The sequence below is a fragment of the Oryzias melastigma genome, linkage group LG22 (assembly GCF_002922805.2).
Source record: "Oryzias melastigma strain HK-1 linkage group LG22, ASM292280v2, whole genome shotgun sequence".
NCBI classification, from domain to species: Eukaryota; Metazoa; Chordata; class Actinopteri; order Beloniformes; family Adrianichthyidae; genus Oryzias; species Oryzias melastigma.
The window spans coordinates 6,503,584-6,516,539 of record NC_050533.1 but is presented as its reverse complement, the minus strand read 5'-3'; the positions used below and the strand labels follow the sequence as shown (position 1 = coordinate 6,516,539).

General features: G+C 36.2%; 1 protein-coding gene across 1 annotated transcript in view; it reads right to left on the bottom strand.

Annotated features, from left to right (window-relative positions):
• The window catches only part of LOC112143902, a 12,927-nt gene extending 7,928 nt beyond the window's left edge, over positions 1-4,999 (bottom strand). Inside the window, exons 1-2 of the mRNA XM_024268145.2 lie at positions 3,120-4,999; positions 630-748 (exon numbers count right to left, since the gene is read on the bottom strand). Coding sequence (XP_024123913.1) covers positions 630-745 — 116 coding nt within the window. The 5' untranslated portion in view covers positions 746-748; positions 3,120-4,999. The remainder of the gene's footprint in view (positions 1-629; positions 749-3,119) is intronic.
• Positions 5,000-12,956: the final 7,957 nt, after the last annotated feature.

Sequence of the window (12,956 nt, the reverse complement as noted above, 5' to 3'; positions counted from 1 at the left end):
TCTGTGTTCTGTGTTTAGTGTTGGTTTAAGTTAAGTGAAGCTGTAGGGGTGAACCGCCATTTTCTTTAGTATATGTTTTCTCCTGTTTCTGTTAATCCAGGGAGGTTAGTGTTTGTCATTATTTTACTGTTTCTTTTGCAGGTAAGCTCCCTGGGTTGAGTTGGTTGGGGTTTTGTTTGTTATTTGGGCCTTGGTTCACCCTGAAGCCTTTTGCTTCACTTTTAGTTATTGTTTGGGTGTTTTGTTCTTGTAAATAAATAGTTATACTTTTTATGGAGACTTTTGTTGTGTTTTTGTTACACACTTATTTAATTTACCTTTGTTAGGCCCCAGATCCCCTAGACAAATTGGGGCTTAACACACTGAAAGGGAAACCAAAGTGGTCCTCGTTTATGAGAACAGTTGCAGGAGTGGTTTTGTTGAATACACCCTCACAGCAGAAAGAGCAAAACAATGGATGAATGGAGTCTCTCTTGAAAATGCCAATGATGCGTATGTCAAAATCTTTCATTCTCTGGTCCATGTAGGCTGACACCAGGAAGTGCTGTGTATTTTCCAGTGGAGTGATGCTCTGATCAGAGATTGATGATGGGCAACTGGCTGGAACATCAAACAGCTTTTCAATAAACCTGAGCGTTGTTGATATTTTCATGTTGTAGATAATTATGAGGGCTGGCACAGTGAAGATGAGAAGAACAGCGCTCCTCCATCCAAAGAACTTCATGTCTCTCATCCAAGTAGTCATGACCTGAATCAGAGTTAAAATAACATATTTAAATTGGAGAGACAAAGGTTAGACAACACCCAAAAAAATCTTTTTCTCAGAAATATTTTAAACTTAATGATGGACAAAACCTGTTTCACCACCAAACTGAAATCAAAAAGAAAGCAAAAGTTAACTTTAAAACCAAATTGTCAAAGTGTAGGCATCAGTGATTCTGACAAAATGGCATTTGATAACCACTATTTGATTGGGTTTAAGTCTGTAGTGTGATTTTATTTTTTGCCTTTTGTAATTATTTTCAATTTATACTTTGTTTTCTTTTATCTTTGGTCTTTTAAAAGCCTTTTGGCGTCTTCCACTCCCTGCACATTCATTTTATTTATTTAACTTATGTACAATTTTATCCTCTGTTTTCCTTTGTGTTTTATTGTTATAAGTTGTATGCTTGATTTGTCCTCAATAAAATAAATAAATACATTTTAAAGTCAATGTGGTTACTTTACATTTATCAAACCAAGCATGAGTTTAATGAGGAATCGTTTTCTCAAAACCTGAATCTTTCCAACTCTTTTTATGACCAGAAAAAAGGTGGTTTAAGAGGGTTTTTTTTTAAATATACATAGTTTACCTTTAAAATAAAAAAGTAATTTTAAAGTGGATCTTTTTTTTATTTTATGAAACTGTTTGCTGCTGAAAAGTTCCAGTAGAGGAAATGTTCCCTGCAGGATGACTCAACATATAAAAGTGCTGAAAACATTATTAATTAAAACAAGACATGAAGAAACATCAACAAAAATATCTACACCATTGAGTCAATTAACACATTAAGGGATAAACTTAGTGATGTAATGGGTTGTTTTTTTTATAAAGGCAGACCAGTTCAGGATAAAAGGGAAAGAAGAGATAAATTATGAAGAAATAGATATCCACACTATTAGTCTTCACTTTTGTGAAGTGAAAAAATATTTAACTCTAAAATGAGTTTTTAAAGCCTTTATTCAGGACATTTGAGTTGAAAAAACCCAGTGAATCCACACAAACCGTTTTTTTCTTTGTATGCGGAAACAGAACTCTTTAAAACTGTAAAAGAGGAAAAATGCAATAAACACACCCTCATCCGTCCCTGTGCCCAAAACTATTTTCATTTAGTTCATCATTGCACATTTGTTCCTGCATTAATCACAATTTCATTTTGAACTGCTCTGTTCTCAAATGAACTCTACCACACAATAATTACATCAATGAAAAAAACCAAAAGACAAACTGCTGTAAAAGTTGAGTCCTATAAAGGTTCTGCTTCCAGCACAGTCAAGACTGAACACGGATGTAGCTTTCCTTCAGGGACTGTACAAACATAAATTAATTGCTGATTAAAAAATAACAAAACAAACAACACGACTTAAAATAGAAGACAATAGACCGTCAAAAACTGACACCGAAACTCTTGCTGTTTTCAAAACTTCAGGTTTCGTGTATAGAACCCTGCAAAGGTAAGTTTAATGTGCATGAACGGTTGACATTTGCATTCATCTGTTTGGATCTTTTACATGTAAAAAAGGAAGCAGATCCGCGCTGAAAGATTAATGGATAAATAAATAGATGACGGATAAATCAATAATATTTTATAACTGTCTTTTAGATTTTCCTTTTTGAATAAATAAATAAATGAATCACTAAAGTCAGAATCAATGATTATAGGAAAATAAAGAGTACTTTGACAGACAAAATGTGCGCTTCTGCAGTTCTATAAAATCACTTTTTACAAAAGCTTTGTGATTGTCATAAAAAAAGAGATAAAACAATTCTTTAAAGAAGGTTCTTGAGTTTGTTCTGCTTAATATAACATTTTTTGACAAGTCTGACATTTTATTTATGATTCTGTTGCAGTTTCACAATGACGTTTCTAGAAATCCTGCATAAAAAGAGTGAATTCATCTCATCGAGTTTTGGGTAACATTTTTCTGTCCTGTTCTTTTTTTGTGTCAAATTTTTATTAACAATTATGACATGTGAAGTTTAAAGAAAAACATTAATCTCAGAAGAAAGACCATTTAAATGTTTCTCTTCAAACGTTTGTGCCAAACAAATCAGATGACATTACTTTTATTTGAAGTATATTTGATGTTGAAAGTATTAGGCAAATGTCAGGAATTAGTTTTGGTTAAAAAATGAAGTATTGCTTCTAAACCTAAAATATTTTGAACTAAAACACACACTATCATTATTAACAGATAAAATCTATTTACATTGTTGGCATCACAATAAAACTCGCATTTTTTCATTAACATTATGCTTCTAAGTTACTTGCTAGAAGTTTGAAAAAAAATAAATGTCAAAATGTAATTTCAGATTTTAAATTTACATTTACGAATAAGATGAAGATTAAATGACTTACATAAACTCTCCAAGGCTCTCTCCTTATTGATGTGAACTAGACTTAAGTAAATAGTTGGTGTTTGAACAGACAGTCCTCCTCCTCTCATTGATCGTCTCTTCTGGATGTTCCGCCTTCACATTCAACACTTTTGTTTCGATACGTCCGGCTCTGAATAATACACACTCAAAACTTCAGTTGAATATAACTGTTGTTTTTAACCCAACTCCAAGATTCAAAAGGGACTGATTTTTGTGTTATTTTATTTTGACTCAGTTAACGAAAAAAAAAAAAAAGTATATTGCTCCAAAAATTTCCTGACATGTGTAAATAATAAAAATAAGAAAGTAAAGATAAAAAAATACAATTCAACTCACATGTGCAAAGCTAAAAAGCTACAAAAGAGTATTAGAAACGTAAGTAATATATCTCAGGAAATGCTTAATCTCCTCTTCATATTTTAACAAAAGGTATTGAAACAGTGTGTGTTTTTATTCCTTTTTATGTATTCCTTTCTGGACCCTCTGAATACGCCGGGAATGGAAATTCCGACTCATTTGAACTCCTCATGGACATTATGTGGAAATGGAAAACGCTCCAGAAGCACCTGGTGACTTTAAAAAGAGACACACCAGGGAAGAGAACTCCAGAAGGGGCAGAGCGGGAGAGGAGACCCGGGAGGGGGGGTCACATGCCTCCTGGAGCCATGGCGCCCTGGGAGCGTGTTGGCCACCCCCCCTGCAGAGATGCACCTGCAGCATGGAGCCAAGGAAGGGGGAGAGTGAACTGGAAGGGCAGAGGGTTGTGGTTACGATACACCCCTCTTTGAGCCAAGTACCCCTTCCTTTTCCTTCTTTACATTCAGCTTCTTTACATTGAACTGCTAAGGGAGGAATGCATTTTTATTAAACGTTTTTTTATGTATGACAATAGCCAAATCTTTAAAGAACTACTGACTGTTTTATGTACTAGTAAAGTGTTTCTTCAAGAGCCAACATTACATAATTGGTTGTCCTTCAAACACACAATGAAATGTAATTTGCTATTAAAATGTGGTAACTGCATTAAAATCTAAAAACTCTTAATTTACAGCTTTTTAGATATTTGCTGGTGAAACTTGCAAAAAGGCATCTTTTCTTTTTCTTTTTTTGGTTTGAGCTCTAGCTTTGCTTACCTTTACATCTCTAGTCTCTGTGCAACCTGAAGCACATTGTTGTCATTACGTCCCTTCTTAGAAAGGAGGGAGAAAATATGCAACATCAAGAAAAAAGGATAACTGTGCAGTAAGTTGGCCACACTGTTGTTTACTTGGGTGTCAGGCGTCACAACATAAGAAACAAAAAAAATGAACAAACACCAAAGGGTGACTTAATGTTGGAAGTAACTGACAGACTTTATAACAATTAGTAACAGAAATACAGTCACCATTATTCAATTCAATTTTATTTTATATAGCCCAATATCACAAAAGAATTTCCTCTTTGGGCTTCATGCCGATAATTTTACAGAAACAGAAGGTCAGTCATGAAATATTAACAAAAGCTAATTGCTAAACTAAAAAAATTAAATTAAACTGGTTATACCTGTCCGTACACCCTCCTTCCCGGTAATGAAAAAAAAAAAAAACCTGATTCCAGGAAAAAAGGAAGAAACCTTAGGGAAGGAGGAATCCTCTCCCAGGACAGACAGGTGATTTACCAGGACTGTTAGCTTATCTAACTCTGCAACTACTTATCTGAATAGAGTTCTGCCAGATAGGACTGGGGAAAGGTGGTGGCGAGGTCCAGAGCCAAGATGAGCCAGAGGCGCGGTCCACGACCGAGAACAGGAGCACAGATGATCGACCTGGAATCTGAAATCTCTCAAGAGGAACAACATGTGAATCACACTGCACCAAACAGAAACACAGAGAACTAAACATAATAAATAATAAAGAGTAGAGGTGACGTAAATGAGAATAGAGAACATAGAGCTGATGTGGATAATAACAATGATAGAAAATCTTAACATTTTTAGCTTATCAATATTTATTTAGACCCACGAGAGCGACAGCAGAGTGAACCAACCACCATGGCCCGGTTTATCTTCTAAGTTTTGTGGAGAAAAATGTGTAATGGATGCAATGAAAATTAGAATCATTCTCCAAACGTAATCACAGTAGGTAAGGAAGCCATAAATTAAATATCCTCTGATTACTAGCTAGCCTGGCAATAGGCCTGTCCAAAGAGGAATGGACTGGAGCAGAGCTTCCTGGGAGCTTTTGAACTCTCCTCCCAGCCTGGTGATTGGTGGAGAGTTGTTGCCTCAATCAGCTCTGCAGGGGGAGGCGGGGTCAGCAGCAGCGGTGAAGCAGCTGGACCTCAAACAAATGCACACACAACATACAGGCCATGGGTTGTAACAACCCTCCCTTTAAGCTGCAAGCCTTGAAATGTAAAGGTTTGCAAGCAAACCAACTAAAACAAGTGCAGCGTGATACACAACTCTGTTTGGAGGAAGAACTTAATTTAATCTGGACAGAGGACCAGGTAACAGGTTCTCCTTTCCCAACAGAGCTGAAGTGCAGGTTGTGAAACCGGGGCTGATGCTCGAGCTTCACGGCAGTAGAGTAAAGCTTAATGAGTGTCTTGTCAGGCACTTTTTAGAAAAGGCATTGGCATAGCAAAAACACAAAATTTAAGGACGAAGAAAACTGTTAGCTTCTTTGCTTATGGTTGAGCTGCATTTGCAGTTGTTCATCAATAGATCAGCGTCTAACAACCACCTTTGTTGTTTTGTCTTTTTTAAATTCTACATCATGGTTTGACAGTTCCCTGTCTCTTTGTCTCCCTCTGGTGGCGACAGCTGTTGTTGTTTTTTTGCTGTTGGGGAGTGGAAAAGTTTGTTAAACCACCCTCGACTGGTTCCTTGTCACCTGAAGCCCACATCAGTGAGGAGAGAGAGTTTGTTAGTCATGTGTAATCTTCATTTTAATCCTAAAATCATGCACATTTGAATCTTTGGCAATCGGTCTTAATTTTTTTTTTTTTTTGGTAAAAGTTGCCCTCCAGCTGATTTATTATCTTCAATTGTCTTCAAAAAAGACTCAATTTTAAAGAAATTTTACTCCTGCAGTACTTTAATTTTTTACATTTTGTTTTACAAGAATGCTGTAAAATTATGACATTAAAAGAAAACTTTTTGGATTTTCTTCTGGTTTGTTTTAGGGAGAAAGAACACTATCAAAATGAGAATTCAACAGTTTCTTCTGCAAAAACATTCATTTGTTTGCCATGATGCCAAAGTCACAAAGGACAAAACTTTAACATTGTTAGAAACAAACTTTGAAAAAAAAAAGTAATTTAATGATGTGCATGATAAAATTACTTAAAGTTAGCACAAAACACAGTAACAAATGGTTTAAAAATGTATGGTCTTTTTGGTGTTTTAACGTGTTCTTGTAACATTTTTCTCATGATGAAGAAAATATCAAGAAAATTCATCTTAAAGTAGCGCTTCTGAGTGTTTTCTTATTCCAATCGTTGTGAGTCAGGAGCAGATGAAAACATGCAGTTGGAAAAAACTCTGTAGATGTGATGTAGGTGGTATAATCGGTCGGCCAGAAGCTTCCTGCAGCAGTTACTCTGTATGCAAACTTCAACCAGGTCTTTCTTCAGCTTTCTTCACAACCTAAACATTAATCACACCTTTAACAAATATTTAATGTACACACAAAGAATATGATCATACAGATGTTGATGCTAATACTTTAAAAACGAAACCTTACCCTAGAAAATAAAGGGATAGTTAGTTTTTGTTATTTTTTTTATAGAATAAACAAACACATTTTTTGCCCCGACTTTGGAGTTGGAATTTGGAGTTAGGCTAATATTTTAGCAATATGCTAACATTTCTGGCTAATCTGTTATCTCCTGGAGTTTTTAGGCTAATTTAGAGTTTAGCTTTTATTTTAGCAACATGCTAACATTTTTGGCTGATTTAATTTACAGAGGAATTTTATGCTAATTTGGAGTTCAGCTTGTAATTAGGCAACAAGCTAGCTTTTTCGCTAATTTGGCCTCTACTAACAGTAAAAGGTAACAGTGTTTTAAAAATCCCATTTTGAGAATTGCTAGTTTCTTTTTATATTTTTGCTTTGTTCGTGCCAAAAAATATATATAATTCATATATATTAAACAAAAAAATGGTCATGAATGCAAATCCAAATTTCTTAAAGGCTAAAGTAAGACTATGCGGTTCCTTCTAGGTTTTGATCAGTAGAAAAAGAGCCCAAATGGCTCTTTTACTGTTAAAGGTTGTTGACCCCTGCTCTAGGTTAACCTGATAGTGGCAAACAGAAAAAAACATAGACTGTCAAACATCACTGCTTTATGTCTTATCCACAGCATTGACTTTTATTCTAAAGCATGAGAATCAGTAGATAAAATACTGGGAGGAAGTTCAGATTGATTTTAGTTTCAGATAATGTTTTCAGCAAACTAAGACTTTTAAAAACAGTATCCAAAGATCTACAAACAAAAAAACTCCAGACACCAGAACCAAAAGTCGTTTTTGCAATTTCACAGCATGACTTTGTTCCTGTTTTCTGTTGCAGATTATCAGTTTTGTCTTGTCATCCTTTAAGCAGCTTTTTTTTTTTTTTTTTACTGGAGAAGTATGTGCGTTAGATAAACAACCTAGGGGCAATTTTGAGTAACCAATTACCTAAGAAGCATATTTTTAAACTATGGGAGAAAGCCGGAGTCCCTGGAGAAAAACAAAGAATGCACAGGTAGAACATGTTAACTACACACAGAAAGGTCCCCCGTTGGCGATTCTGTTTCAGCTCTCCCAGCCCGAACTTGAACTAGGGACCTTCTTGCTGAAAGGAAAGAGCACTAACCACTGCGCCACTGTGCAGCCCTTGGATTAATTTGGATTAATTGATTGATTTTTTGGTGCCTCAACAGCAAGCTTTGTGTCTCTTGTGTTTAATGAACCACTTGGATTAATGGTAAAATATCTCAAAAACAGATTTTAGACTTTCTTTGAAAAGTCCAGATGCCATTATTTAACTTCGAGTGTCCAAATTTATATTACTGAAATTGTTTAAACAATTTCTGTTTTAATTAATTAAGTATCCATTTTGTTCTTTTTTTCCAGGATGTTTACTGGATAGTGTATATTTTACACAGAAGGTTTTAAAAAAAAAAAAGGTCAAAGGTAAACAACATTTTATTCACGGTTGTAGAATGAACCTTGTGGTGTCTGTGTGACATATTATGAAGGTTTCTTGAGCAAAAGTTTTCTTTTTCAATATTGTGCAAAAATGTAAAAAAAAATCAACAAATTTCACACTTGGACACAAAATGGCCACCAAGCCATAGGTCCTATGTCCATCCTATAATAATTCTTGATTAATAATTCTTCTCCTCTGACCTCTGGCACCAACAGAATTGCTGCTTACTGGATATTTTTTCTTTTTCAGACTGTAAACCCTACAGGAGCCTGTGCGTGAAAATACCAGTAGATCAACTGTTTCTGAAATATGTAGACTTTCCTGTCTGGGACATGCAATCAATGTCACTTTAATCACCTTTGAGTACAGTCAACTCATTGTCATGTTCAAGAAACAATCCAACTCAAGAAATCCAAGTAGCCATTTTAATGGGCCAAAAACCAAAGACCCAGACTCTGATCTGACCCAGAGCCAAGTGACCACCAAACAATTCTGACCTCAGTCTAGCTTCTACACCTTTATCAGCTTTGTTCCTCAGCAGTCTCCACATCTCTGCACATCTGCCTTCTTCATAAAATTGGACACAAGAACACATCTCCATCTCAATCATCCTCTCATTCTTCAAGACTTTTTTAAACAGTGCTGTCAGAAACTCTACTTCCATCTCTCCATCCATACTTTCACAGGTATGTTGCTAGGACCCATTGCCTTTCCGTTTTCCATTCTCTTCAATGCTGTCCTCACTTCAACTTTACTGATCTTTGCAGCTTTCTGTTCGCTATCTCTTCCACTTTGTGTTCTCAAACATTTTTCTCATTTCAGAATTTTAAAGTTCTCCTTCCATCTATTCATCAACATGTATAAGGCGTCAACACATTTTCATCTCTGACTTTGATCACTCTTATCTGCTGCACATCTCTCCATCTCTGTTTCTCTGCATCGCATGTACATATCTGCCTCTCCCTCTTTTGTGTCTAACCAGTTGTACAAGTCCTCATATGCTCCTTGGTTGGAGTCTTTCTGCTCCCTTCCTTTTTCTCAGTGTCCCACCTTTTCTTGGCTAGGACTACTGTCACGTATCCTAAAATGCCATCGTGTTGAAACTTAAATTCAAGTTTTTCAGCTAATCTGGCAGGTGGCCACGTGACAACAATAGTAATCGTGAGGCGGCAGTTTTATTTATGAATCCCGCATAATGGCTGCAGAAGTTTTAAGAAAAATTTTACATTTTACGGTGACCGGACAATTTTACTCTAAAAGTTGAGATCGATCAGTGGCCGCCTGGGGACTTTTCAAGTTATTGCCGTGGCAGTTGATTGACAGCCAGGTGGTAAGACAGTTGACACATAGGAGGGTCTTCAAGGTTCCCAAAATCATTTGATCATTGGCCAATTTCAGACTGCCACCCTCCCACCACCCCTCTGCCTTCTTGGTGCTGTCCCACTGCCACCGTCCGATTGTTAGAAATTGTAAGGTAGCAGTGCGGGCACTCAAAGAAGGCTGTTGACATTAAAGGTGTGCGAAAATATCTATATTGCAATATGTTGCCATATTTAGTCTTGCAATTGATTCTCGATGGCATCTTACCAAGTATTGATCTTTTATTTTCATTTGCAGAGGCTATAAAATGTTACATTCATCCTCCTTTGGTGAGACGTTCCTTTGGAGGTAGACAGGGGTGCTTATTTCAAGATTGGTTGTCTTGCCGTGGTGTCAATATTTGTCAAAGACATAGTATTACTAATTGCAGCAATGCTGCACAAAAGTGTCTATTTTTGTTGTGCAAAATAAGACAAGTTGTTCATTTTGTGTTTAAGCCCAAAAATAAATGGGGATATATTTTCCTAAAAAACCTGTGTCCTTCTATATAATGTGAGTTCTGACTTTTTAAAAATTATCGCTGTATCACAATATCATCGATATTGTGAACCATGTATTGCCTATCGCATTGTATCATGAGGTACCAAGTGATTCCCAGCTGTAGTTGATATGGGTTGATATGATATCTCCTTCTGCTAAAAACCACACAGCACTCTTCTTTTTTCAGCTTACACTACTTGGTCTTTTGCTCTGTCCTAGTCCTCTTCTTGTTCCTCACCACTAAAGTCATCTACACAGCAGAATCCTTTACTTTCTGTCTACTGTCTACCCAACAACAATTTTATAACTGATGGTCTATTTCAGATTAGAACATTTGCACAAGATACCATCATACACTTTTGATTTCGTTTTCTCTTTTTGTTTATGAAGACACTGTCTGTCTTGCCTTCTTCAACCAACAGTAGTCTAATTTCAACAGGCTTGGGGTCAATAGCAACGGTGGCAGTTGTTGTTAAATCACATTTTAATCTCTCATTGTGAATCTTTGCCACAAATACCAAAACAGAATACAAAAACAATGTGAAGGAAGGGCTTGGTTCTCCTTATCGTAACTTTTCTTTATCATCATCACACTCTTCTACAGCATAACTATAAAAAACATAATGAGAAGTCAGTTTTAAATCATGAGAATCGTCCTTTTTAACCCTGTTTTTTTTTCTTTTTTATTCTTCCATAATGGGAAAAGAAGGATTTTCATACAGATGACATGGTCAACTGATAATGTTAGTGTGAGACAATGTTAGTATAAATGGATTACAAAGTAAGATAACATCAAATAAGGTAGGAGTTTATTGCCATTTGTACGTATTAAAAAACACATAGGCCTACATTGGGATTTTTCTTTGGCAGCTTTCGAGTGAGGTTGAATTACAGAAAAACAACCAAACTTGAGCAAGGATCACAAAGAAAAATGAGAAAAATATGACTTCATAGCTAAGTAAATAGTTATGTTATGTTACGTTTTGTGACATATTGTAATTGTTGTCAATGTTGTGTGAATTAGCCTTCCCTCTCTTATGTCCTGTGCTAACATTCTGACTACAGCTGGGAAGAAGCTGTTGTGGAAGTGTGTCATGTGTGCATGGTTCAGGCCTGCAGTGTCTGAGGTTATGGCGTGAATCCACAAACTGGTGTTTGTCCTTGATGATCTTCACCTGACCCCCAGTCCTATCTGGCTGAACTCTATTCAAATACATAGTTGTACAGTTAAATAAGCTAATTATTTGCGGGTAAACACAAGAGGGGAGAACCCTCTTGTGTTTACCCAACAGATCAGTGGCTTTCGCTCCTGCGGTAAAGCTCAGTTGCTCCATATGCTGGCAGACAGCGAGATGCCGCGTGGGTTGCCAGCTCGGGTCCCATCGAAACATTAAAAAAAGTAAAAAGATCTACTAATTTACCATTCATTCCTTCTAAGTGAGATATCCACAGACAGAGCTGGTAGCTCCTCCCACATGCAGAAACGGCGTAAGGAACACATTTTTTGCTTATTTCTAACTTGTTAAATTTTGACAAAATATATTTTTATGGAGAGTAAATTGAAATGCATTTAATGTTTTAAGTTGACTTATTCTGGAATAATATTCCTACATTTTTATTATTCATATTTATGTTAAAAAGTTACGGTTTTAAAGTTGTAAAAATTGGCATTCTGCTAACTTTTTGGAATATTTTGGCACTAAGATTATATAGGCTATTTTGGGGTTTTGCTAACATTTTAGCTACATGCTAGCTGTTTTGGGTAATTTAGTTTTTTTTTTAGTTTTTTAGGCTGTTTTGGAGTGAGCCTAACATTTAGCTTTTTTCTGCTACTTAGGGCTTTTTTCAGTTTTTTAGGCTATTTTGAAGTTTGACTATTTTTTCAGTGACATGCTAGCTGTTTTAGCAAACCTATTTTTTTTTTAGGCCAGTTTAGCTAATATTTGAGCTGGCTATCAGCTTCAGCGTTTTCAGCTTTTAGCTTCAGTGATTTCAGCTATCAACTTCAGCAGCCAAATTCAGCTTACAGCATTCACACTAGCATTATTGCAGGTAATAGTATATAACTAGTTCATAATTATGTTAAAAGTTACAGTTTTAAAGTTTAAAGATGAAGCTTTATAGTGTTCAATTCTGTTCGGCCCACGTGCGTTTTGGATTTTGGCCCCTTGTGCGATTGAGTTTACCCCTGCCTTAGGGGGTCACGGGGCTGCCAGAGCCTAACCTGGCAACTGTAGTCCAAAAGCAGGGCACACCCTGGTCGAGTCACCAGTCCATCACAAACAAATACACACTCACATTCACATCTGGGGACAATTCAGTCATTATTTCACCTATGAAGCATGTTTTTGGACTGTGGGAGGAAGAGATCTTGCACAAACACAAATAAATAAACATATAATAAACATTAATATTCTAATATGAACACATTTTTACATCAGTAATTCATTTTGTGCAAACATTTATATTGTTGTGAATAATCGAAATTTAAGCAACAACCTAAAGAGCCGCCTGGGAGCCGACAGCGACAGTTCTTTGGAGTGAACCCAACCAAAAGAGCCGGTTCTATCCTCGTGTCCCCTCCAGTCAGAACAACTTCTTTGCATTTAAGAAGGAAGAGTAAACTGCTGGAGACATTTAATAGTTCATGTTTTCAAAAGATTGGCTCAACTTCAAACTTGACAGATATGAATCTTACGTTGAAGGATTCTTTCCATGTCACTTTGAGTAAAGGGAGTGGCATATACTATATGTGATGTGACTTATTTTTGGGTCATTTT